The sequence below is a fragment of the Phalacrocorax aristotelis genome, chromosome 4 (assembly GCF_949628215.1).
Source record: "Phalacrocorax aristotelis chromosome 4, bGulAri2.1, whole genome shotgun sequence".
In the NCBI taxonomy this organism is placed as follows: Eukaryota; Metazoa; Chordata; class Aves; order Suliformes; family Phalacrocoracidae; genus Phalacrocorax; species Phalacrocorax aristotelis.
In genome coordinates this window covers 26,485,499-26,500,400 of record NC_134279.1, presented here as the reverse complement: position 1 = coordinate 26,500,400, position 14,902 = coordinate 26,485,499, and the positions used below count along the sequence as shown (strand labels likewise).

Genomic DNA, 14,902 nt, shown 5'->3' with positions numbered 1-14,902 from the left:
AAGTCTCACATGGCTGTGCCTGGAGAACGCGCTGTGCAATAAGCCAGTAGCAGGCTGCTGTACAGCGGAGCACCCTTAACGTGACCAAGGTGCAGGACAGAAACGGACGCCTGGCAGCTGTTTTTCTTGCACACCACACTGGCACCAGCGTGCCGGCGCAGGCTCATCGCGCCAACCCACACACTCAGCCTTCTCCCGCACCCCCATCTATGGAAAAGGCCAGAGCTCCCAGTTCGCACAGTCTTTCAGGAAACAAAAGGTCAGTTTAGACCCACAATTTTAAACCTCAGTCGTCTTGCATTGCTCTAATTACCACTTTGCTATTCCTCCATATGACGTCTCTTTATTGTCCTGTATTGTCAATCAAAGCTTTTTTTGTTTTGTTTTCTGTTTTTTGGGTTTGTTTTCTTTTGTCTTGCTTTGGTTTTTGGTGGGGTTTTTTTGTTTTTTTTTTTTTTTTTTTTGTTTTAAAGAGTAATTTCTATTTATATTTTAAAGAAGCCTTCAAGCTGCCAGGGTGGACTCTAACAGATGAGCTCTGGCAAGCTTTGGTGCAGTTGGTGTAAGTGGGACTGCAGCCCGCTGTCCGTCCTTCTGCCCCCCAGCCAGAGGTTACCCCACTCAGCACAGCTGGCAGCCGCCAACGCATGTCCCTGTGTAGACCATGCCCAGCACAGTGGCCACAAACTGGGAGGGCTGAGGCGGGGGGAACATCTTTCCATTAGCTAGCTCTGCAAGGCGACGGGATGGAGAGCAGGTGATGTGAGAAACCACCTCAAACCACCGCAGGGCTCCCTGATGGACGGCAAGCGAGGGCCCCAAATACAGGCTACAGTGAATCTACGGCAGATGAATTTAAGTAGTCTCCAGTATGCTCTGATAGTGTGGGCCTGCCTGACTCTTAAGCTCCTGGTCTTATTTATCCTGAGGCCGGCAACAGGGCTGAGCAATGCCTTGTGAGTGAGCTCCCAAACACGGGACCAAGACTGAAGCTGGAAAGCTTTATCACTTGGGCACCAAGGCAATACTTCCGCATTAGTGTGGACGTTAAGATGGAAAAAATCATGCGAGGAAAGTTATGTTTTATTCTCTATGGCAGGCTGACTTAATGTGCTAAAACACACCCAAAGGTGATCTGAGAGCCATCTATGGGATACGAGAAGTGGAGGAACAGAAGGAAAAGGCTGGGCTGAAAACTTCTTGTCAGCATTCCCAAATGAGGTAGTTTCTGACCACTCCAGCACATGCAGACACTACCACATTATGAAAACATTGTGCTCCTTGTGCCTATCACACAACTTTGCAAGACTACTTTGGGTGTCAGTAATAAAAGCATAGTAAAAAGCACACAGATACGTCAACAGTTGAACAGCAATGCTTAACATTTTCTTGACATTTCTGAAATCCTGAATAACCAGAAAAACCAAATTAGAAGAACTAAAACCAAGTAGTACATATTTTTTAATTGTACTGCTTTGTGAAATTCAGCCATGTGAAACAGAGGAGTCACCCCTAAGTCACCTCCAAGTTTCAAAATGGTGTAGTGATATCTGTGCTAAATAAATAAAATTTCATTTTTTTGACTGCTCAAATTTAAAAAAAAAGAAGAGAAAAAAGAAAAAGAAAAAGATGGCATATACCTGAAAAGGTTTCAGTGATAAACTGTGGTATACTATGATCACCTTCTCACCAGCACTGCAACAAGCACGTGCATTCCTGGAGAGGCAGAGAGAAAGGCTGCAAGAGGAAGCCAGCAGAGTTCTCCGTTGCAACATAAAGGACTGGAGAATGTCAGAGCTGTACTTCCACACAGGATGTAGGTTAGAAGCACGTCAAAGAGAGAATTCATACATGCCATCATACACACTCTGAATGTCTATCAAGGCATTTAAGAAACTGCAGGGCCACTGCTTGTGCTATACGGCGGTAGGCTGTGGCAGAACATGGCAGGTTCTCAAAGTCAACGTGACCAAGCATCACAGGACAATCTTGACAACTGACGTCCAGTAAGTGTGAACTAATAAGGGTCCAAAGTGGTTTGATTTTCCAGTAAGTAAGTTCAAGACAGTTGAAATCCCCTTGTTTTCAGGGAGCATATCACTAAGGCCCTCTTTGTTCCCAGGTGTATTTCAAGACAACTCTGTTGACACAGTCTGGTTACTGGAAATAAACCCTACATGCGTACGGTCACGGCAGCTCATCTGCTAGGAAAGATGACTGTAGAAAACAGGCAGAAAGAAGCTGCTGAGGCTTGCAGTAGTGTGTGTGCTTACAAAACTAGGCATGGATGCCAGCAAGACCAAGGCATTTGCTTTGGAGATGATCACCTAGTTTCTGTGTCAATGCCAAAGATCTTCCTGAGAGACTCTAGCTTACAATGAAAATTTTGTTTAAGCTGAACAGTAGCTGTGCTGGGTTGGAAATGTTGGGTACTTCCGCAGTTTCTGTTAACGCTGTATTTAGGTGCCTCATACTCTTTAATGTCCACATGGCCACAAGACATCACTGAAGTAGAGAAATACTACTGTCCACCTAATACAGAAGGAAAACTGAGCCAGATATAGTATGTACACTTCCTATCACAGTAAATAACGTCACAGTTGATGGGGGGACGGAAAGGAGCCCAGATCTCAGGCTAGGATCAGTCTCTCAAGATTGCAGCTTGTGAGTTTCGTAACATAACATATGACTACACTGACAGCTCATTGTAAGCACAATAGTATAATTGTGCATTGCAAGCTGTGCAATGTGCTATTAATGCTTGTCTGATATTTAATTATAAAATAAGAGTAGTTGTAAGAAAACTTCGTAGCTTCACCAAACTGAATAAAAGCAGAATCTATCATGAAGTTTACTTATACAAAGTTTGCAGGCTTCATTTCAGAGATGGACCATTCTAAATTACTTTCAGCTGAAGTTCAGTTTGCATTAAGATCCCTGGGCTTTTGGTGTTCTTGAAAGAGAGACAGCCCTTTTTTGCTCAGGTCTAAAGAAGATTTCTGGATAGCAAGTGATCAAATATAAAATCGTGGAAAATTCACAGCTGTACAGTAGAACATAACCTTTCAGAGGGTACTGACAATTGTCTTAGGAAAAAAAACCTTCCATGCTAATATTTTCCCCTCAAAAATTGTGATCTTCATAAGAAGCATCACAACAACAACAACAACAACAAAAATCTCAAGTTTTCTGGATGCTTGAAATGCAAACAAATACAAGGCTTATGTTATAAGTTTGTTCACCATCCCTCCAGGCAGAACTTTCCACAAGTTAAAGAGAAAAAGAAGAAAGAAAAAAAAAAAAAGTTAGGTAAAGGAAATTAATTTGAAAAGAGCCTTCAAGTGAGCGACTTACATAGTTGTCTCTTGCAGACCAGCCAGGATAAAGCTGCATGTGTAGCTGCCTTTCTTTACGAGCTAGTTCATAATATTTCGCTTGTTCTTCACGGGAGAGAGCATGCCACTGCAAACAAAATAAACATAGCATTAGACTAGGAAATAACTCATACCTAGGCAAAGTATGACATGGGCAAGTGTTTTTGTGACTTTGATTCAGTCCTTCCCCACTCCAAAAATGAAATTCATTAGCAATTACAAGTACCCGTGTTTATTAACCAACTTTCAGGCATTTGTCAGCTCTACAACTGCCAAGTGCCTTGAGCAAGACAAAAATCATTTATGGAAACAGGGCTCACTAAATAATCTGCTCACAGAACCATGCTCTCCCAACACTACTTTAAAAAAAAGCCAAAAAACCCAAACAACCAAAAAGCACCCTTCAACTCCCAACAAAACAGGAAGGTTTTGTGCTGCTTTTAAAGGGCAGTGAGCTCCCCACCACAGAACAGTTTGCTGTCTTGTTTTTAAGCAGCAGCTACACACAGGTTTTCAATGTCAATGCAGAGGGCTTTCTGGGCACCAGCAGGCTCCTGTTCCAAGAGCAACCTCTAAGCATTGAGCTTCAAGATATCTGCTTGCTGATTTCTTCTTGTTGTAATAGAAGAAAAGAAAATGACAACCGCAAATAGTTTCTAGGATATAGAAACTACAGAACTGTAGTCTTCCAAATTACATGAGTTCACCTCTGTAGCTAGGTAGGGATAAACGTCCTGCTTTTATGTACTTAAAAAGAATTTAAAAACTCACCAAACAAAAATACCTTCACAACCTGCACATTTGAAAAGGCACCAGCTACAACAGTGTCTAGTACTTTTGTTCTTGCTGAAACACCTATCATAGACCTGAACCAAAAAGAGGAAAGGCCTTTCATTTAATATCAGGTTCTACTGCTGCAGCATTAGACACATTGTCTTGTTAGACTTGGAGAACATGCATGAGGGTCTGGGGGAGGAGAAGCAGCTATTAAAAAAATACCCCCAAAATCAGACATGAAATCATTAAGCCACTCATACAAGAATAATTTATAGAACGAGGATTTCAGATCAGATGGCATTTGTATGATTTAATATGTAGTTTTGTTTTACATCAGAAGATGCGAACTGAAGCACTTTTCTGTCTTGACTTGGCAAGTTCAATGTGTTAGCGAGAGCACAGCAGTTCAGCCTGTTTGCAACTCTCAAGCTCCACACGTGCATTCCAAAACTGGAAGGCAGTGAACATGATGCCATGGCACCAGAGAGCCCAGCAGCATGCAAAACATCAGCTCTTGAGAACAGAGGTGGTTCCTGTTCCGGAGTGGCACAAATTATAGTAAATAGTGACCAGGATCACTGGACACAAAACATTTGATAATAATTAATCTCCAAGCAATTATATTGGATAACTCATGCATGGTTTGTACCACAGTAGAAGTGGAACTTGAGGTACTTTCATGGAGAACAGTAACTTGAAAGGAGGAGTCCATGCTGTGGAAAAAGCAGGCAATGGAGCACTGACGCTTGATTCATTACCAAAATGGAAGTAAATAAGCCACTGCCCTCATTCAGGCCAAGAAAACAAGGCTAACTAAAACAAAGACATACTAAGCAACTAAGATCGATTACTGAGGGAGTGGGAATGAAAACATGATCCTAGAGGCTTGCATGAAAGAATGGAAAAGACAAGCACCAAGATGTCCTTTAAGAGAAGGTAACAAGAACATCAAGGTGAAGGCAGAAGGCTGCAGGAACCGGGACAAGTACCAATAGATTTTTGCTCTGTTTGGGGGTGTGTGTGTGTGAAGTCTTCAGACTGTAACAGAGAAGTAGCAGTTAAGGTCATGTACTGACTTCCCACTTAAAAAGCACAAGGTTTTCAGGGAGCTGTAGTGCCTCTCAATACTGCCTTCGTCAGTGGTCGAGAAGAGGGGTTCATGGAGCAAGGGGATTTGAAAAATCCCTACTCAGACTCAGATTAATATAAAAGTCATCCCTTTTCTCATTTCCAGGACAGTTAAAGGCAAAATGGGCATTTACCTCTGCTGCTTTCCCTTGGAAGAACAACACTGACAGCGAACATGAAGTTTGTAATTGTGGGTTGGCCTGCATATTTTTTTTGGAGCGTGGAAAGAAGAAAACATGCCTACAATGCCACAGAAGCAAACAGCTCTCAGCAAGGCTCTGGGACGTATACCATGATCATCAGCACTCAGCTGTTGACGTTAGACACATTCAAAACTTGACTGGATAATTCCCTGAGCAACCTGATGTAACTAGACCTGCTTTGAGCAGGTGTTGGACTAAATGACCTCCGCAGGTCCCTCTGAACCTGCGGGATTTTACAATTGGACCATGTTGTCTTCACTTTCAAGTTCCACCTCCACTGGCATCCAGTGTTCATCTTTGAATGATCCTTTCCTGCTCTGACGGACGCCAGCCTAAGGGAGGGCCCAGAAGGTGATCTGAATGCTCGTGCCATGTGTGAGTGAGGTTTTTTCATGCCTGAGGTGCTGACACCATGACATAAGTGGAACAGACACCAATTTGATGATGTTGCTAATGCTGGAAAAAGAAAATCAAGATACTGCTTTTATTTTTAGTTGTGTGTTTTATCTTCTGTAGCTAATTTGATAGTTGCACATTAGTTAGCACCTCAAGCACAAAGTGAGCCATCACACCCAGCTAAAGGGAAACACACACAAATTAGCAGCACACGTGAGTACACACACACCCTCCTGTACATACCCTTCTGCCAAGAATCTGGTTGATAGCTGCGCTTTCTTTCAGAGTACACTCTGCTACAACGTTCGCTCTCATTTCTTTCATGTACAACATGAAAGCATTCAGAGGTTTCTTAATATGAGGTCTTTTTGGCTCTTGTTCTTTTCTCTGTTCGTGCTGAGGCTTCCTAAAACGTGGTGGGGGAAAGAGAAAGGAGGGGGAAAAAAGCATCCATTTACCTTCAGCCTAAAAAAAACCCCAATGGAAAAATACCAACCTGTGGTTACAGTAGCATTTAGCAGTAAGAATGAGAATTCAGTGGTCATGTTCCATCTACTTTCATATCTTTCAGAGAACTGACTTAATTTAATACTCAGGGAGGATGTCAGGTTAGCATTCTCTAGCAAATAACGTTTGATCTGTGAATCTGCTCCAAATTCATCATTTGTCTCAATTCTCTTTTTGAATGGCTATCCCTAGTACCCTGGGAGACCACTGCTACAGGCAGGAGGATAGCTCCTCATCCACTTCTTTCTTAGGCCTTTTGCCTTCAAGTACTAAGCACAAGGGCTGCATTTTACCAGTAGCTTTTGCAGTTAAGACCTTTTCCAGCAGAAGTTCATGAGTTCACACTCAAGCAACATCTGCAGGTAGACAGGTCCATGATTATGTCTGAATCAAAAGACTTGCTGACAGCTAAAAAGTGCTGGACTAGAATGAGAAATGGTTTTATGTCTCATTACTCTCCCCAACCAGTAGCCCACATCTCCTGTTTTAGGTTAAGAGGAGCTAAAATTCAGAGAGGACACGAAAGGCACTTTTTTTAACCTCCTTTACTCTTCTTCAGATAGAGTTAGTTCCCAAACATTTATAGATTAAGGGCTAGTGCAGAAAGGCAGACTCACACATGCATTAGCTCACTGTCGTTGTGCGGATGTTCCTGTTTTACTTGAGGTGTTACAATAGCTGGGTGAGGGATTCCAGTTGTGTGAGGGCCTGGAGGACCAGGAATCATGTGATGTGAAAACCTAAAAGAGAAAACAAAGGAAGGTCTGTAACCTTACCGAAGGCAGGCATCGAACATGTATGACAGCAGCGGGATGCCCCAAGAATGCAAATGCTACAGAGCTTGCAATGGAAGACAATACTTTAAGAGTGCACGAAAAATATTTGGCTAAGATTTGTGCATTGTAGCCAACTTACTCAAAAACAAACAAACAAACAAAAAAATAAATCAGCATTTTGGTTGTAAAGAAGTTATTTTATTACCTTTCAGGCAAACAGTTTTAGCAATGCATACAAGAAACATTTAATGGCTGTACTGTTGCACTGACTAGCAATAAAAATACACATTTCTTAACCAAAAACTGTATTTCCACACCAAGATATAAACATTCTTAAAATATCCACCACCAGCCAATGCAAAGGAGGGGACTGCCATGCAGAAACAAATAAAATAAAAGAAGAATAATCTTTTCAAGAAGTCCCCTGATGGCTCTCTAAGGAATCTCTTACTTCTCAAGGTACTTAAGCTAAAAGATTTTAACATCACTTCACCTAAAATCACTATTCTTCCCTCAAATGCTCAAAATAAAAATCAACTAAAAAATCCTGCATCCTGGAAGAAGCTGGGGGAGGAGGGGGAGGGTAGGAGGGAAACTTCTGTGCTAAATAAACCTTCCTTTTATTTGTACAAGAAGGAAAATGAAAAGAAAACCAAAGTACCACTAACTCAATCATTCCACCCTACTAACCCAGGTCATTGTCAAGGATAACTGAGACAGATCTTGAGGGTGCTGAGCATTGCAAGCTCAGGCGCAGCAGAAAACCTGCATGCTTTATTTTGAACTGGTGGAAAATACAACATCAACAGGAAGCTCAAGCTCCAAAGGTTTGCTGAATGAGTGCTGGTTAAGGAATTGCATCCAGCCTCTCTTTTCTCCGTTCCCTAGTCACCTTGCCCTTTTCCTTCATGCCCTCAAAATAAAGCAAACACAAAGCCCTGTAAATAAATCAGGTCATTTTATTATGGAGAAAGAATGGGGTTTCTTCCCAATCATCCTGACAGGCACATGCTTATCATTGTCCTGTAAAGAACTGAAGGGACAGTGATAATCCAAAGGAGCCCACACAAATAGAGGCAATAGGACCCACCACTTATCAAGTGGTATGCCTTAAGTTCCCGTGCAAGAGTATGTGTCTTCTACAGGTCACACACACACAAAAAAAAAACAAACCCAAGAATGGCACATTGCAACCTTGTGTACACCAAGCACAGGATGCAGAAGCTGTCTTTAGAGTGCAAAAGCAGAGGAGAGGAGTCTGGAGTGTGTCATGGCCAAGTCTCAGTTAGCATTGCTCACTTGCACTTAGACATAAAGACACAGTGCCTGATTCACACACCAGTGCAAACACACTGTGCTGGCATCCCTCGCCATTAGTGGCTTTGGGCTATGAAACACCTACTTGCAGGCAAGTTTCCACATGGAGTGATACCTAAATGATTCAAGAGTAATTACCAACAACTTTGAAATTAGAACTAGAGAACACAGACTAGAGTGACAATCCACCTGGTTGCATGCTTGCATGAGCAAAATCCAAGAATGCACACTATATGTTGCATCTAGAAATGAACTAACGACTCATTTCAGATGAAACAGCTCAATTCATCGTTGACAATTCACTGGTGCTCCTAATTGCAATACTTCAGAGACTGCCAAGAAAATGCTGAATGAGACCAGTGTGGGATCCAGGCAAACTGTATATACACAAGTATGTTAAATAAAAATGTACGCATAAAGTTTTAGCTGACTGAAAAGCAAGCAAAGGCAGACCAAGATGCAAGCAGAAGAGCAACTTGCCCTCTAATGCCAGCAGTTACTCCCCAGTCAGTCATTCACCTCCTACACCTACCTGGACATGGAAGGGTCGACTGAGAGTGAGGATGGATAGGGCTGCCTGAATCCACTCGAGATGGGATATACAGGCTGACCTTGCCTGAGGTCACAGAAGAAAGGAACCCATCAATCATACGATACGGTATTCAGTAGTTACTCTAGAGTTACAAGCACTTGATGGGAACTCAGCACTAGTCACAAAAAATACTAATAGGTTACACTTTCAAGAGTTCTGCTGTATTCAAAGCTAACAAACACTTGAACACTTTGGACTTTCTCCCTCCCTACTGAAAGGTTCCCAATCGGGGTTTCCACTGGGGAAGAAAGCAAAACAACCAGCCTTCCTCCCCCAAAGCACACACGCACGCCCACGCAAACACACACACATGCATGCATGGCCACTCTCTATCCCTCCCTCACCTAGTTTTAAAAGCATTGGAATCAGATTTAGTTAACTAACTCTTAGGAAAGAGGCATTTTATTCCAAAGAGTTCTACTGTAGATCAGTGAAGAACACCGGACTGTGAATTGTCAAGCTAGAAAGCCTTTTGAACAGTTTTATTAAGTCTTTGAAAATGTAGGACTCTCTCCATTTGCATTTTCTACAGTGAGGTAGAAGTGGCCAGCTTTTCTAAGAAAGTAGAAGTTTATTTGGTAAAAAACCCCACAACCACCTAAAAGCCTGCAGCAACACAAGGCCATCTTAACTACTTAAAGTTCAAACTTTGCAATCCAGTAAAAGAAGCTTGTATGAAATTCTTACCTCCTTTTATACTCCCACATATATGGAATGTTTTGTCACCAGCCTGTCATTTGGACTCTAGTTTTTACCACCATTTTGGTTAATTTCAGTTAGCAATGGCTCAGGTCGTGACTACAAGTAGCACGCTATGGTAATGAAAACAAATGCCAGCTCAGCCCAAATACCTGAGCCAGCCCAGAAAGACCACCACACCAATCAATCCTATTCAAACAGTTACTCACTGAGTGGCAGAACAGCTTTCAGAGGCGGAAAAAGGGGGATATTGGCCTTTGTAAGGTTCAGGACACAGGTTTCACACTTGGAGTAAGTGACTAGAAACGTGCAGTGCTCAAAGGGAAGGTGGGGGGGAAAAAACAGGTGGAGGAAGCCTCGGCAGCACTACTGTACAGAAGGCAGCTGGAAGCTCAATAGCATAAGGGACGGCTGGGTGCGTCCTGCTGTCAGTGAGCACTGCGGAACACATCCCCAAGCCGTGTAAGATCGGATCTTGTCTCCCCTCTTCCTTCTCTTTTCTCTCTTCCCTCCCCCCAGCCACTGCATCGAGAAACCATTCAAAAGAAATGATTGACCACATCTGGAAAACGAGTTCCAGGAACTGCCTGGTAGTGGTGGAGGTGGGGAGTCAGCTGAGTAGCAACGAATGGGGAGGAGGCCGGGGGGGGGGGAGAATAAGAAAAAAAAACAACCCAGAGTCACATACTTCCATATTTTAGTTTGGTATCTGATAATAATTTATTCCCAAAAGGCATGTGGCACTTCCTGAAAGGTTTGCCAGCAATACAGCATTTCACAATCTTCTGCTCTCTACTTTCTATGCTTATTGTCATCTGAATCGTGTTTCCTTCCCATAAAAGCACTAAAAAAATAAAGAAGAAAATCTGCATCGCTCATTGCATGGGCACAGATTAGCCAAGATACAGATTCTAAAGCACTGAAATTGCTGCTAAGTTTCCTTATTCCTTGCTCTGACAGATCTAAGGGCAAGCACCTATCTACCCCAAGCAGACATGAAACATCCTGCCAAACTGATTGCTGTAAAAATACCACATATTTCCTCCAAAAGGAAAAATGACACCCTGGATGGCAGAGAAGGATCCTGAGAGGGCTAGTATTAGCAAGAGCAGCAAAATCTCCCAACGGCAGAGGCTTCTCTCCATACAGAGACTGTAAAAAGCAGCAGACTATAAAAGCGTGTTTGCCATTTTGGTGCAGTTTCAAGATTTCCCCACACACACACTTCAAAGTTCCTTCTTACCTCCCCTCCCCTCAGTAATTGCAATTCTGTTTATTAAAAATTTACATTTAATTCCTTGAGAACTGTTTTCTGCTATCTTTCCAAATGCCAAGAGCCACAAATCTGAGCCATAAGAAATATATAGACTTCAAAGTGAAATCTACACACTTCAATTTCTGTACGTGTTCAAAAAACAGATTCAATTCACGATCGACATTTTTTGATCTTTCAACTAAAATAATGTAGTAATTTCTTACTTCAGCGACATTCTTATTTTGTAAATGCTGCGACCGATGCAACAACAGCGAACGGTGTGAACATGCACCTTTGTCTGAAAAGAAGCTAAAAGATCTTACCAGCCAAGAGGTGGTGTTATCTGTCCAACCCCCCCTGGAGACAAGGGATAGAAGGTAGGGAGATCAGGAGCTGGAGGATGCCTGGACATGCCTGTTAAAGAGCACAGAAGAATGAATGACTTTCCCCTCAAAATACTACACGTGAGCTACAGTTCACAGCTAACAGAGACAACACTACGATGGAATCAGCGCTCTAGATAAGAAATAATGACATTTTGGCTAGTGTTAAAAGCAAAAGGCTACCCATGCCACCTTTAAAATAATATATTAACTTGCTCACAATATTGCAATTCAAAGGGAAATACTGGGAAAAAATTAAGTGGGCAGGGGGAATAAGTGTATGGGTAAGGGCCCGTGCAAGTTTAGATCTCCTGTAAAATGCTTTAGGCAATACTGGCCCCTCAGTTGTTTCACCAAACCCGATCGGATCCTGAGGACCTCTTCTAACACAGCATGAAACAAGAGGAAAATCAAGCGTTGTCAAAGAGGCAGTGCAGCAGAGCTATTAGATTAGGTAAATTGCTACTTGTACATTTTCACGGGTTCTCTTATGGATTCACAGATTTTGGAAACTTGCTACCACAGAGGATCAGTGGTTAATTAAGAATCATTTTCAGGCCTGTAATGGTCACACTTGATATGATTCATTTGGCTTCCAATTGTCACTCCAGCTCCAACTAAGCTCTTCGTCAAGTTGACTCCTGTGGGCTCCAAGGTCAATCTGTTTTGCATTGGTAGTATTTCATGGAAAAATAAGAGTCCCATCAGAAATGATCCATCAGCTCACATTCCCCAGAACACAGAGTCCTACAACTGCAAGAATCACCTCAAGATTAAAGCTAATCTCATCCCAAAAGGGTCTGCTGTCTCCATTCTTCACCTAAACCTTGTGCCCCCAGGAGACATGGAATTACAGTTGCAGAGGCCACAAAGACATCGGTTTATTTAAATGTGTTTGGGGAAGAGGGGGCTGAAGCAGAAGGAATTGTTAGGTCTACTTCACATGTTAAATCAGCTGCTTGAAAAGGGCATTAAATATTTATGTGGTGACACTCCAAAGGTCCAAGACTGAATGTGTGCTACCTTGAGACTTGGTTTATAGATTGATGCTACTGATTTATTTCTCCCCCCAGTTTGTATTTAAGTCTTCTGAATTTAATTATAAGATTTGAATAATATCTTTCAAGATTGTGCACAGAAAACAGTGGAAAACAATACCAGTGCTATTACTGTCACAAAAAAGCTAAATTCTCTGGTCTGGAACCACAACCTGAGGAGCACATTTTTAACCAGTTGTCTTTTCAAAGGTGTAAAACAGCTGGTGGCTGAAAGAAAAGGAAACACTTTATATATCCCAGGGTTTTCATGTGAGAGGGAATGCTCTTCCAGAGCTGTTTTTTTTAAAAAAAAAAAAAAAAAAAAGGCTGAGAAACAAGCCCAGCCTCTCACCTCCGGTGACAGTGGATGCTCCTAGGGGTGACGACATGACCTTGCCCCTGCCAGACCAAGTTCTGCTCCTTCCCCAAAGTCCAGATTTCTGACCCACAAAGATAACGCTGCTCTTTCCACACTAATGCACAGCAGTTATCGTTATCACTAGCCCAAAACTTGTGGCCCCTGATGGGGGGCTGTCAGCTACCTGATGCCCAGCAGGAACATGCGCAGCTACTGCATGGCCAGTGCTCTCCAAAGCAAGGTTTTGCTCATGGGAGGGTTAAGAAAAAAAATAAAATAATATAAAAGGGAAGAAAGAAGTGACTGCCTTTAGCAAGGCAGTGGCTGTGTGTCCACCCCAACATGCCTGGGGTGTGAGCGGCAGCACTGTGGGCAAGGCACTGTGGCCCCCCGTCGCCCCCCCGCCGGGGGATTTCAGTGGGAGGAGGGGGACCCCGGCGCCTGGGCTGGGGCATTGGGCAGTGCCTCGCTCCAGACCCACGGTGGGAGGCAAGGACAGAAACAATGGTTGGAGGCATTTGGCAGAGGACCTGAGGGAAAAAAATCCTCTCTTCACAGCAACTGCATGGGCCACTTCACTGGGGCTGTTCCCACACGCCAGCGGCACCAAAACGGGGAGCATGGAAAGACCACACACATCAAGGAGACCATCACAGCCAAAACCAGAAATCTCCAGCCCACATTATCCATCTCCATCAGACACTGTGCAGAGGGATCAACAGCCCATTCAGGAACACTGGAGGGGCATGAGCTCTGCGCCAGAGACGTCCCTGGCCACCCCCTGGCAGAGCCCTTCTCTGGGCTTGTGCTCGGGGACGGGGACACGAGCGGTGAGACGCACTGGGGCTGGACAGGGGAGAGGGAGAGACGAGGCAGAGGGCAGCAGAAACAACAAACCAGACGTTCAGTTTGGGTCCGCAGGAGAGGACTACAACAATAAACCAGGGGTAAAGGCAAAGAATTGGGGTGCAGGAGGGCGAACCCATTGCACAGTTAAGTGAAAACCGCTTGAGCTCATGAACTGCAGCAGTAGGGTGTGCCCCAGCTGTCACAGCCAGCTTGGGCAAGAGGTGGGAATCCTGTATTCTAACACGTGTGGCACCCACGGGATTTCAAGAAACAAGCATGAATAACCTTCTCTGGGCACTGATGCAAAGGAGGAAGACAAATGAGGACAGGAGGCCTCTATTTGTTTTTTCCAACTCTGAAAAAGATATTATACATGTATTTATAGGTCAGGCTTTCCAGGCAGAGTGGTTTTTGTATTCCCTCTCCCTTAAAAAAAACCAACAACCAACAAACCAACAAACAGCAAAAACCACGCAAAGCCACAAGGCCATGGTATTTTCTGGATGTAGCCCATGTTATTATGTGCAGGGCAAGGCCAAAATAAAAACTAGGCATTCAGGGCAAGTCAGAACTAAAATAAAGTCTCTCTCCCTGAATGGTGGTGTCTAGACACCTCTCCAGATAAACAGGACAACTGTGCATGTGGACATGTGCTCAGGTAAAGCAGAGCTTCATGAAGTTGTCAGCTAGGTGTCACACCACGTGGTGGGACACGCACGTGCAGAAAGAGGCAGGGAGCGGCACCCTCCAGCCCCAGCCCTGGCACTGACAGACTTCACACCCACGCAATGGCGTCCCGACTACAGCAAATGTCCTCGTAAACCCTCTGCTCCCTCTCCTTCCCTCCTCGACACCAGTTCTCCTGCGCAGGCTTCTCCTCGGGCGGCTTACCCAAACCCTGGCTCGGACCTGTGCTGTCCAGGGTCAGTCGTCCCCCTGCACCCCCCCAACAACAATTGCATCCCCCCCCCCCAGCTCCTGCATCCCACTGCAAGCAAACACACCCAAGGGTTTCCTGGGGAGGGTTCACCAGGACGCTGGGCGGGAGGTCTCTGTGCAGGCTGGGCTCGGCACCTCGGAGACAGTCGGCGCTGCCCCGGGGGCCCACAGACCAACCCGGAGCAGGGTGGTCTGACGCTCCCAGACAAGGATCTGGGGGTTTTTTTTGTTTGTTTTAAGGGGTCCTAGGGGCACAGAAAAAACTGACACAGCAACTCTGGCATCTAACACAATGCTTTCTGCAGAAGGCAG

At 44.0% G+C, this 14,902-nt stretch overlaps 1 protein-coding gene across 9 annotated transcripts in view; it reads right to left on the bottom strand.

The window, feature by feature from the left end:
* The window catches only part of LEF1 (lymphoid enhancer binding factor 1), a 71,718-nt gene that overhangs the window by 14,185 nt on the left and 42,631 nt on the right, over positions 1-14,902 (bottom strand). For 7 of the 9 annotated variants that reach the window (XM_075090686.1, XM_075090687.1, XM_075090685.1 and 4 more), the window contains 5 exons: positions 11,348-11,438; positions 9,011-9,094; positions 7,003-7,125; positions 6,122-6,284; positions 3,355-3,462 (listed from right to left, as the gene is read on the bottom strand). In XM_075090686.1, coding sequence (XP_074946787.1) covers positions 3,355-3,462; positions 6,122-6,284; positions 7,003-7,125; positions 9,011-9,094; positions 11,348-11,438 — 569 coding nt within the window. The remainder of the gene's footprint in view (positions 1-3,354; positions 3,463-6,121; positions 6,285-7,002; positions 7,126-9,010; positions 9,095-11,347; positions 11,439-14,902) is intronic. The other 2 variants (XM_075090692.1, XM_075090691.1) reach the window with 1 other exon arrangement.